Genomic DNA, 12,587 nt, shown 5'->3' on the forward strand with positions numbered 1-12,587 from the left:
TCCTAAATATTATGAAATCTTTCCTAAACATTATGAAATGCTTCCTAAATTTAAAGAAATGAGTTTTTGATTTTTTTTTTTTTTTTTTTTATATTTTGCCTATATATCAGTTTGGTTCTCTTGTTGTAGATAATGATTGAAATAAGAAGCTTCATATAATCTTTCACCATTATGTTTATCAAGACCATCCTGAATTTCAAGAAGTCATTCCTGAATTTCAAGAAGCTGTTCATGAGTATTGTTGAATCCCCCTAAATTTCAATAAATGTGTTTGTAAATCTTTATTTTTTTTGTGTTTTACTTCAATGAGTCAAATATTAGTAGATTACTCTATTAGCTAAGGGTAATGATTGCCATTGTCGTGCATATTCTGATATTAAAAAATCCAAACTTTTTTATGAAAGTCATCATGAAGTTCAAAGAATCCTTCATAGTTTCATATCTTTATGAAGTTTAATCACTGTTAAAACAAAATGGTAAAAGAATTTTGGTAAAACAAATAGTTTAATCACTGTTTAAACATGTGACACTGTTATCTGAGCAAGATTCAAATTCTAGGACAAACATGCTCCAGATTTATCATTAGATAGCACAAAGATAGATGCTTAATTGATGGTGTATGCTAGGCCTAACTCAGCTCCAAAACCATCTCAATAAGCAACAAGAACATCCATTTATATAAATAGTTACACATCCTATGAATTCATCCTTCACATGAATGGTCTTCAACCATTCGATCATGGTCCTTATGGAGTCAGGATTCCTTTTGACATGCATATAATCTTCACAATTCCATTGTTAAACTCATTTTGCTTCTACCACCTACACAATTCAAAATTATAATGGAATTTTACACATTTCAAACTCCCAAAATCAACCCAACACATTGTAAAATTAATCTTTAATATTCTCAAATTATTGAAAAAGCTAATTTGTTTTGTCTTAGAGGCCAACCATTGAACAACTTATGGGCACTAATAAACACCACCAAATAGCAAAAAAAAAAAGAACGATGCTTTACCTTACAAGAGACACGAAATTGGAGGTTTCTATAACCGTCATGACACAAAGATTGAACATTCACTTTCCTCCTAATCTTAAGCGCCTTAACTATCATCTCCCTCTCATTCTCTTCATCGTCATCACCATCAGAACCGAGAAAATTATGAAGCGAAGGAAATAGAGGAAGCAACATCAGCATTATAGATTAAACCAGAAAACTGTGGAGTTCTTCAGGTTACAAGAGAGAATTCGAGTAGCTTCGATGTCATCACCGTCAACATCACGCCATGGAGGAGGGACAAAGGTTTCCTGGGTTCATTAGGGCTGTTTTGTTAAGCTTTAGGTCTCCCCATATGTAAAGATAAAGAGATTTAAATTGTGTCAGCGACGAATTAATGTAGCTTGTGATTCGTCGGGATGGTGTTGATGGCGGAGAGAGGAGGAGATGAGGGAAAACGCTGAGGTGTAGTTTAGCATTAGAACAAGTCGGTGAAGTACTAAGATTACAACGAACGGTGAAGTAATTAAAAAGAGACAGATAATGATATAAAATTTGTGCTAATATTAGAATATTTAAGAATATATGCTAATATTGGACTAAAAACTTAAAATGGTGCTATTTATGAGAATTACCCGTATAAAAACTTGTATGCTAGTTTTGGAAAATAGGAGAGTGTGTGCTAAGTTTGGAATAAAAACTTAAAGTAGTGCTATTTTTTGAGAATTACCCTATTATTATTCAGTGGCAATTTAAGTAATTAAGTTAGACATTTTGGATATTTTTAAATTTGTACTTTTCTTTTAATAATATTAAGATTAAGATATAAGATATATCCCATAACCTAATATGAAATCATACCAAAAGAGTTAAAGCAGCATAAATGACAACCAACACTTCAGCCAAATTCAACCAAGAGTTCAAAAATATCAGAATGCTACGATATCATATGATTAAAACTAGTTTCCTTTGGGCTATTGAGTATTATCTTATTATTAAATAACATTGTAAGATTGCGGTTCAAATGTTTTGTTATGATTGATATATGCTTGACTTTTGTTTAGCAATTCTTAAATGGTAAATGTTATGATATGTATAGCAGTTATATTTCAAACCAATGGACCAATGGAAGAGGTCTTGTTCATTCAACGTGTAAGATTAACATCAAAATATCAGTTTGTGGTAGGAGGTAGCTTATATCTATAATAAAATATGGGAAAACGTCCTGGTTCCCATGAGAACTATGATATCGTCCTAGATAGAGCTCAAACTTTACCCTCGTCCCAGATGTCTTTCCTGAAATTCTTCCCAACCTATATACTTTCGACATTGTAATTTGAGTTTTGTATCTCCATGGGATAGAAGCTATCATCTATTTCACCATTGCGATAGGTTTAATTGGTTTACTATTTCTTAAACCGAGTGACAAAGTTTACAAACCAAAATAAACCTGATTTCGACCCGATTAAAACCTGATTATAACCCGATTAGAAAACATAACCCCTCAACCGAGAAATCCCAAAAATCACATTTTAACCTTTCTCTTCTTTCTCTCTCGCGAAGAACCCTAGAAAACGATTTCCCTAAAATTAAATTTCACCATCAATTTCTCAAATTGAATCGATGGATTTAATAATCTGAGCTGGTTTTGGGCAACAAGATGGTATTGGGCAAAGAGATGGTGTTGGGGAACGAGAGTACGATGAAGAAGGAGAGGATCGAGATGAATTTCACGTCGATAGGCTTGCTCAGGATTTTACCGATGCTGAAGAGTCAATTCGTCATGATACGTACCTAGAAAGTGACGACGAGGAAGAAGGTCGTGGTCGTGGTGCGGGTCTTGAGAGGGTGTTTATGAATATCAGACGTGGTGATGGAACTTTGTGGAAAGGCCAATCCTTCTACAATGGAGTCGCATTCAAGGAGAGTGTCTTGGACTATGCACTACATACCGGTTACAATTTGACGCAGTACAGGTATGACAAAGATAAACTCGGGTTTATATGTGTTGGGGATAAGGGAAATTGTGAGTGGAAAGTGTTTTCTGCACGTCTTCCAAAAGCATCCTAGTGGAGGATTACGAAATACATTGATAAGCATTGTTGTACCCCCAATGGTGAGTGTGAGATGTTTAAGACCCCAGTCATAGCTAGAATTTTTCTCGATAAGATTAGAGAGGAACCCTGATCATTACAAGCCTTTGAGGATTGAACAGATTATCATGGAAAGGTAGAAGATATCAGCTACTAGGCCACAATGTCAAGCTGCTCGGAGAAAGGCTTTGGGATGGATAGAGTATGAGTATGAACAACAGTTTTCACGACTGAGAGATTACCAAGCTGAGATATTGGAAGCAAATCCAGGGTCTGTTGTGGAGATTGATACAATTAAGAATGATGCTGGTCAAGAGTTGTTCAATCGGTTTTATGTTTGTTTCGATGCCCTTAGAAGAACTTGGAAACAGACTTGCCGGCCAATAATAGGAGTTTATGGCGCCTTCTTAAAGTCAAAGATCAAGGGACAGTTGCTTGCTGCATTAGGCAGAGATGCAGACAATGGCATGTATCCAATAGCCTGGTCTGTTGTTCAAGTTAAGAACAAAGAAAACTGGTTATGGTTTGTGAAGAGATTGAAGACTGACCTGGAGCTAAACGAGGGAGATGGTTACATTTTAGTGTCTGATCGACCAAAAGGTATTTATCTAACTAATTTATTATATTGGTTGATAAATGTGAATGTTCTCGTTTTTAATATGTTTGGTTTTTGGTTCTTAATTAGGGGTTGATAAAAGCTGTGGAGTTGGAGTTACCACAAATAGAGCATAGAATGTGTGTTAGACAGATCTATGGGAACTTGAAGAAGGATCATCCTTCCAAGAAGCAAATGAAGCCACTCCTCTGGCATATGGCTTGGAGCTATAATGCAAAACAGTTCGGTGAGAGATTGGAACGGATACACGCTTATGACACTGGTGTGTATGATGATGTTATGAAGTCGAAAAACCAAAGAGCTGGTGTTGTGCCTTCTATAAGATGGGGGGTTATTGCGACGATGTTGACAACAACTTCACAGAATCTTTCAACAAGACCATCGACAAAGCAAGGGAGAAACCGTTTGTGGCAATGTTGGAGACAGTTAGAAGACTGTCTATGGTTCGGATTGCCAAACGTTCAGCTCTCTCTCATTCTCACAAAGGTAATTAATTTTATTGGAAATGTTATTGGTTTTTGATGTTTCAGGTTTCTACATATGTAATGAAATGTTCTTGGTTTTTGATGTTTCAGGTTTATGTACTCCATATGTGGCAAAGTTTCTTGCTAGAGAGCATGAGAAAGCTTCAGAATGCCAAGTTTATCCTTCTACTAATGGGTGCTTTGAAGTCACACTGGATGGAGACAAGCACATAGTGTCTTTACAAAATATGACTTGTACCTGCAAGAAGTATCAAATCTGTGGGATTCCATGTGAGCATGCGTATGGGGTGATTCTGAAGAGGACGTTAAATCCTGATGAGTATGTGTGTCAGTGGTTCCGTACTGCTATGTGGAGGCTTAACTACACAAATGGCATTACTCCACAAAGGGGTGCTCGTCACTGGCCTTCAACTTTAGGTGAGGATGTTTATGTTCCACCTGAGCCACCACAACCTGGGAGAAAGAAGATAACTAAGGCAGACAAGAAGAGGAAGCCAGGTGTAAATGAGTTTGCGGTTTCTTGTTCTCATTTTTTGGAATTTGCGGTTTTTCAGGCTTCTCAAGGTGGTGGAGGAGAAGTTGTTCAAGGTGGTGGACTTTCTCAAGATGGTGGTGGACTTTCTCAATCTGGTGGAGGAAAAGTTGTTCAGGGTGGTGGAGGACTATCTCATGGTGGTGGAGGACTTTCACAAGCCTGAATATGGAAGATTATGGTATTAGGGGTCTGTTTTTTGGTCTAAGAGACTAGTTGGATCTGTATTTTGGTCTGTGATCATGTTGAGAACATGATTTCAAAACCTTATCATTCTGTTTGTTTTCAGAACATGTGTTCATCATGTTCTGCCTTTTATGAAATGTGGAATGTCTTATCTTATTAAATGCAATCGCAACACCAACAAGAGTTCACAATCAACACAAACAAGGGCATAAAGCAGAGCATACAACCGAACAATAGTTTACAATAGCTCATCATACAAGCTTAAACAGAGCAAACATGATCATAAAACCGAAAACACATCAATTATAATCTTCTTCATCCTACATTGCAATTCAGCTTTTGCTTCCAACAAAACTTCTTCAACCCTCTCAAATAGCTCTTTCTCGAACTCCATTTGCATCTTCTCAAATTTCATCTTCTGGTCTTGCAATGTCTCTATTGTAAGCTCTTTCATCTCTTCTTTTACTCTCTCAATTTGAACACCCAATGTTGCTACCTCGTCCAACAATGCCTCATCGACCCACTTAAAGGTGTGGTTATCGTTCACAAGCTATATTATATCATACAAAACAATGAGAATTGATGAGAATTGATGAGAGTCGATCTCGACAAAGCATAACATAGTACCTTCTTTGCTGCTGCTTCTCGACATCGAAAGTATCGCCGAGAAGGATTAGGCTCGGATTTGGAATTCTTTGCCACGATTTGTTCCCCACACCAAAGGCACCCCAACGATGAATCCTCTTTGTCGGACATTTGATGAACCACTCGAAGCTCCAGAAACATTGCTCATGGTTGCGGTTACAGAGATCGATTTAAGAATTTTATGCTTTTAGGGTTTGAGGATTTGGGGATTTTAATGGAGTTATAGATGTATCTTCTCGGGTCGGGTTATTAACACTACTCGGCTTTTATTTTTGGTTTTGTATTTGTTATGGACGGTTTCCTATCGGTTCATTCTTTAAACCGAAAACATTCCGATATATGGGTATATAGGTTGGGAAGAATTTCAGGAAAGACATCTGGGATGAGGGTAAAGTTTGGACTCTATCTAGTACGATATCATAGTTTTCATGGAAAACCAGGACGTTTTCCCATAAAATATTGAAGGTTTAAAAGTGTGGAGAATTCACAAATTTAAATTTAAATAGAAGAGTTACACTTTTTTTTTTAAATAAAAAATTATTCTAAATGTTCTAGTTTAAATAGAGAAAGTTCTCCAAATCAAATCTTGTAAATTCGTAAAAATCAAAAATTGATTTAAGTGTCACGTAGAAGTACTAAACATCTCCAATAGGTGTTCTAAATGAGTTTCTTAAAACTGAAATAGTACCAAATAATAATAGAAGAAGAAAAATAGAGGATATGTTTTTTTTTTAACCTTTAAGTTCTTCTTTTAATATAATTAGTTCTATTTTTTGTCGCTTAAAATTTAAATGTTAGATGCTTTAAGACCACCTCTAATGATGGAAATTGTGAAGGTTTCTAAAAAAATAAAAATAATAATTTTTTATTTATTTTTTTTTATTAAAGTTAGACCACCAATAAAAGATCACCTTCAGAGACAATGTAAAAAACGTTTTTCAAACAAGTATTTTTAGAACACTTCTATATTTTCTCTCATACATTTTTAATATATTTTCTTTTTGTATTCGTTATAAACTTTGTTCGGCAACTCCAAAGCATCCCATAAGAGAAAGCTACAAAAGTTATCATATTTTTCTAAAAAAGTTTCTCTTAATAAAATATCTATTAACTTTCCAACTTGTTTATAACGAAAGTTGAATTCACGGAGAAGCTTATTCACAGTTTGACAAATATGAAGTACAATAAATTTATATTAATTAATATTCTATAAATTAATAATTATTATAAGCTAATAATTTTTCACGTCTTAAATTGGGACTATATAATTTTGGACACAATTAAATAATATAATAAGATAAAAATTATTTTTGAAAACCATATGTAAATATATGATCTCATTAATATTATATAAATTATTAGATAAAATTATTCATTAATACTGTGTAAGAAAGTTTAGTAAAATATGATTCTTGTGTTGTATTTTGCTTAAACTTTTTTACTTTTTTTTTCAATTCATTTTAAATATTTTTCTTGCATCAAAATTTTTTTATGTCTTTCTCAAAACAAGACAATTGTTATTTTTCTTATAATTTATTCTAAAAAATATTGAATATATTGATTACGTCTTATATATATATATATATATTTTATTTTAATTGCCAAATTAGGAAAAAACTCTCTATATAATTAATAATTATTAACTTACTGGTATTATTAATTTAGAAAGATTTTATAGTAAATGGAATCATATGAACTTCATATGATTACGAATGGTTTGCTATTTTCCGTAATTATGAGACATCTAATAATAATAACAACAACGAACAAACTGAAAAACGAATGATTTGTTATGAATATTCTATATTGTATGGATGTCTATTATCGATCCATTAGTAGATCAACCTAAAATCCTAAAGTTGTATCATTATATATGTGTTATATCCTATGGAATAGATTAATAACAAGAGAACAATTCTCTAAACCTTTGTTCTAAACACGTTATGAGTATGCTCGAATCCTAGCTGTCTATATAAAAAAAAAACAAAACAAAAAATAAAACCCCAAACCGCCGAGACGTTGAAGCATTGAGCAGACGTCACCGACAGACTTTCTTCTAGAACCAAACTATCTTCGTTATCAATCAGATAAGTATTCATACTTTATGTTTGATTCATACTTATTGACGATTTGACTCATGCATCTAAAATTATATTACCGTCGCATGATTTATAATTTGGTCGTGATCGGTTCATGCTACGGATTGTGTGTTATTATTTATTCCTACGATCTGCTTGAATCATAATTCATTATGGTATTGTCAAGCTTTACTGTTTGGTTTGATGAACTTATATCGGTTTGGTAGTTTGAATTCTAAAGCCATCTGTTTGATATAGTTTTATGATCAAAATAAATCGTTTCATGGTCATGAATGACACATGGTTTACCCTTTTAATCGATCTGTATTTTTTTTTTATTGAGATAAGTGACATCTATCAAATTGGTTTATCATCTTGTATATAAGATCCCATCATAATAGTTTAATAATTAATTTGTTATCACAAACCATGCTTTGTTATTGATCGACACATGTTCATGTTGACATGTTGTTGTTTTAACTCCACCATATATGATTTGTATAGTTTAACTCCACCATATTTTGTTGTTTCATGGTCATGACATATGGTTAATCGGTCATGGTGTATACGGTGAGATGATCCGGCAAAATTGCTTTAACCGTGAACTCCCCACATAATTATCGACACGGAGACGGGCAATGATCGAGCTAAGTACTATTTTACCCAACATATTTATATAGATCTAATTGCTTCAGTAATCAAACATGATTAATATATTCATGGCTTCGTTATATAGAACTCAATTTTCTATATAACAGATTGACCCATATCTACTTGGATGATTCACCGAAAAAAAAAATGTTTTAATTGTTCGGTATTTGTTGGTTTACTAATAAAATAAAAACAATATATATAATCATATTTTTTGGTAAAACGTTTTAAATTTTATAATAAAATCTTTAACGAAAAAACGTTTAAAAGAAAAAGATATATATATAAATATATATAAAGAAATGATGCTTAATAGTTAATACTAATTGAACACTCATTTATATGATTGTTTATAATATTTGTGAATTATATTTGTTTAATCACAAATTTAAATCTAATAAAATTAGATATAATATTATGATGAAATATTTTTAATCATGTCCTTCGACTTGTATGGTAAATAAATTGAAAATTTAGTAACAAATTACTAAATAATGATTATGATCATGTTTTCATGGCTTCACTTCTATGGGGAAGTTTAAGTCCAAATATATGACCATAAAAATTCACTTATTCTTTAGAATAATCTAGAGAAAGTAAATGACTAAAAGTCTATAAGAGAATATATATAAACAACTAAATTCCACTTATAACCAAAATTAAAATAGAAGATAATATCATTGTTGGAAATATATTAGAGATAATATATTCGACTTGTCATAAAATATTGTTGTCATGTAAACACAATATAATGAAAATATATTTTAAAAATATTATAATCTTGTTATTTGTGAATGAGTAAAATAGTGAGATGTTGATCATGAATCACATCCTATTGGGTTGCTCTATTTATGTGAATTATGTTATAAAAGAAAAAGAAAGCAACACTAATGACATTAGTCGAGAAAATTGCTAGAAAAGTGGTCATGAATGTGGATAGGATATATAAAGTCACGCTCAATGTCGACTAGTTTCTCCACTAGAATTGAATAATAAGATATATGACGATGAAAGAAACTAGTGTGAGACAATTTCCACTATTCTACTACAATATTAAGAAGTAGTAGAAAAAGTATTGAAAGCTCTTGAAGAGTATATATACAATTGCCTATGAGAACATAATTTGATAATTATGTGTTATAATTTCCCAATTAGTCTCAAAGTTAAAAGGGTCTAAGATATAATACATTACCCAATTTGAGAATGTCATTGATTACAAAGTGGAATTCAAATCGAGATTGATAGACATGAAGTGTCATCATCTCGAGGGGGAGAATTCATAAATCCCACATACATAAGTGATGGAACAGATATAAGATTATGTTCACACCCAAAATGAGTTTAATCACTCATATGAAATAGCAAATCTTGAGAATTTGAAAAGTAATCATGTTGAGACAATATGCAAAGAAAATACTTTGAAATCATAAGTATTACCCAGGGCAATAAAAGTATTTTAGAGATTACATGCATTATCTAGAAGATAAAATGCTTTGTGAAAATCTCACTGTTTGACATGACCGGTTAAGCCATTCCGGTTGAGTAGTGATGCAAAAGAATAATCAGAAATTTCTGAAAAGATTCATGAGAGAACCTAAAGAGTTTTCGTAATGATTTCTTATGTGTGCTGCTTTACAAAGCAAGCCGATTATATGGCTTTCACCAGCCCAATGAATTCGGATAGTTTCAATTTTCTGGTACGTATACAAAGAGATATTGTGGACTGATCATCCACCATCTATTTTTGTTATTAACATGCAACCTTGAGTTTGCAAGAGTATTTGGTTAATTGACAATGGTTGTGAAACCAGACTATGTAATTGACAAATGACTCTATATGTCAATAAATTCGCATCATGAACAAATTATCATGAGTACTCCCCATTATAATTGGTTTGGGTCAGAAACCATATATACCCCATCTAAATCTGTTATACATATTGAGTTGCTCCACCACATTGATTAAAATGGGATTTGAAAGAGTGTTGGAAATAGTTGGATATAAATCTCTCTTGATGATTGAATATCTCGAGATGCAGAGATTGTTGGTTAAGTGACTCAGTCTTTCCAACATGAGGGGAGAAAATAAACAGCTGGTAAAGAAATATATTGTAAGAAATTATCTTGATCCTCGTACTAAGAAATGTGTGCTAGAAATTAAAAAGATAATTTATTGGCAAAATTTGCAAAGATGCTAAAAGCATGCAAGAGCCATTTTCTGACCTTGAGTGATAAAGTCACATATACCAGCTGTGCTCCAATTGAAATTAATATCCTAGAAAGATAAGATCAACTGCTAGTAAGTCTAATGATCGCATGAAGTGTGATAGACTTATGGTTCCAAATATAAGCATCCTCGGAAAAGAAAAAGGAGCATAAATTAATATGGCACCGAGGAAGCAAAGAGTTATGGAAAATCTCTAGGAGAGATGTAGACATGAGTAAGAACGAGATTCAAGTACCTGAGAATCATAATGAAAAGAAATCTCAACAAGTTGAGTCATGTCTATAATGAAAAAGGAACCAATAAGCAAATCGACGTCGTAATATGTTTGCATGCACTGTTGCAGTTGATGATATTATTGATGAAAATCGAGGATCATAAACCGCGGTTAATACAAAATTTTTTATTGAAAAGTGTACACAAAGAATGATTGGTTAATCATTAAAAGAAGAACTATGAAATAGTTCAAGTCTCTTAAAGAGATAATATTTGGACTTGTAGTCCTTACACTTGAAAGTGTAAAATGAGTGGAACATAAGGGGATCTTTATGAGAAATAAAGTATATGTAGTATTACAATGATTCTCATAAATACTTGATGTTTATTATGAGAAATGCACTCTCATATGGTGGAAGCAACTATGTAGAACCCTTATGAGTTTGACAATAAGAGTAAGACTTGATTCAGTCTAGTGAGAAGGTTTTCAAACTGTCAGAAGTTTTCCTTAAATTGATCATATTGCTAGAAGCAATATTTTATAGTTCTCGAGCAAAAGTTTTGTAGACTTTTGACATCTTTGAGGAGAAAATAGTGAAAGTTTATCTCTATGAGAGAATCATGGGTGTAGATCATTGTTATTGATCTTAGTGATCTCATAGTAGGTTGAAAATAGATCGGGAACAAGCTAAGTGAATATCTTAGGGTTGTGTAAATCCGAGATTGAACACTCATTGTAATTGTGTTCAAGAAGTATTTTCAAAAAAGTTTGAGGATGTAGGCATTTGCTTAAACTCGTTAATAGAAAAATTATATGTGTATCTTATCTCTTCAGCACTTACAAGTGGTTCTTGTTAAAAGAAATGTACAAGAACAAGTGCGAAATATGTTGATCATGAAAATATTATCTGATCTCGAGTAGAGATTTCATATACCAAGGAATATTTGGAGAAATAATCAGTGATGAAATATTACTCCTGAAAGATGGAGAAATCAGATTGTATAAGAGCAGATATTTCATGAAATTTCTTGAGGTTATAGATTTGGCATCTGATGAAAGAGATGTTATCTCAGGATGCTTACATAATCTTACATAGAAAAATGGTCTTGTAGTACCATACTAAGAAAGAAGAGTTGAAAGAGAAAGTTTTACAAGGAGATTATGAATAAAATCATATGTATAAGATTATTGTTTAGAAGATTGTATGAAAAAAGAAGATTCGAGCTTCAAGTTCAAATAAATGGAAAAGGAATCTTCTATATGAAAAGGGTGCAAATGACTTGAAGTCCAATGACCCGAGAGAATATATGATGATCATATGTGTTTTATAACTCTAAGGCTCTGTTTATAACAGTTCAAAAAAGATGATATATATGATCATAATGCATAACCTGAAGATGATGCTTTCAGGGGGAGAAATATGATCATAAGCATGGTTGTATTCTTTTTCCCTTATCATGGTTTTTATCCCATTGGGTTTTTCCTTGAAAGGTTTTTAACGAGACAACTAAGAACACGCGAAAGATAAACACCTGAAGAGGAATATTATGATTCCAATGGTGAAAGACTATCATCTTCAAAGTCTTTGAAATACATTGATGAGATTGTGAGAAACAAAGATAATGATAAAGATGAGTCACTTGTGAGACCCATGACCAATAGAAGAATGGCGATACACGTTTACTACATATTCGTTCAAGTGAAGATTTGGCGAACCATTTACCAAGGTGTTTCTAACCACTATTTTTAAGAAGCTACTTCATCATATTGGTTCAGTCATCTCAAAGATTTCAAGTGATGTACTCAAGAGGGGGGGTAAAAGCGCGCTGCACTCTTTTTCCCTTAACCATGGTTTTTCCC

At 32.7% G+C, this 12,587-nt stretch overlaps 1 protein-coding gene and 1 long non-coding RNA gene across 2 annotated transcripts; both read right to left on the reverse strand.

The window, feature by feature from the left end:
- Positions 1-443: 443 nt before the first annotated feature.
- Positions 444-1,512, reverse strand: LOC147920708 (uncharacterized). The gene is made up of 2 exons (XR_015591795.1): positions 1,022-1,512; positions 444-822 (listed from the first exon to the last, which is right to left on the reverse strand). It is a non-coding gene; the product is annotated as an uncharacterized LOC147920708 (long non-coding RNA).
- A 3,680-nt stretch (positions 1,513-5,192) lies between these two features.
- LOC104768092 (uncharacterized protein At4g04775-like) lies at positions 5,193-5,698 on the reverse strand. Its single transcript, XM_010492023.1, has 2 exons — positions 5,540-5,698; positions 5,193-5,462 (listed from the first exon to the last, which is right to left on the reverse strand). Exons 1-2 carry the CDS (start codon positions 5,696-5,698, stop codon positions 5,193-5,195), a joined length of 429 nt encoding a protein of 142 aa, XP_010490325.1.
- Positions 5,699-12,587: the final 6,889 nt, after the last annotated feature.

The sequence above is a fragment of the Camelina sativa genome, chromosome 19 (genome assembly GCF_030686135.1).
Source record: "Camelina sativa cultivar CO46 ecotype springtype chromosome 19, ASM3068613v1".
In the NCBI taxonomy this organism is placed as follows: Eukaryota; Viridiplantae; Streptophyta; class Magnoliopsida; order Brassicales; family Brassicaceae; genus Camelina; species Camelina sativa.

What these genes read in the sequence shown, in the direction of transcription:
- LOC104768092 (XM_010492023.1), bottom strand. Translation starts at nt 5,698, where the DNA reads ATGTTTCTGGAGCTTCGAGTGGTTCATCAAATGTCCGACAAAGAGGAT. An exon ending in GAGAAGCAGCAGCAAAGAAG is followed by an intron (nt 5,463 to 5,539) that starts GTACTATGTTAT and finishes GATATAATATAG; the next exon opens with CTTGTGAACGATAACCACAC.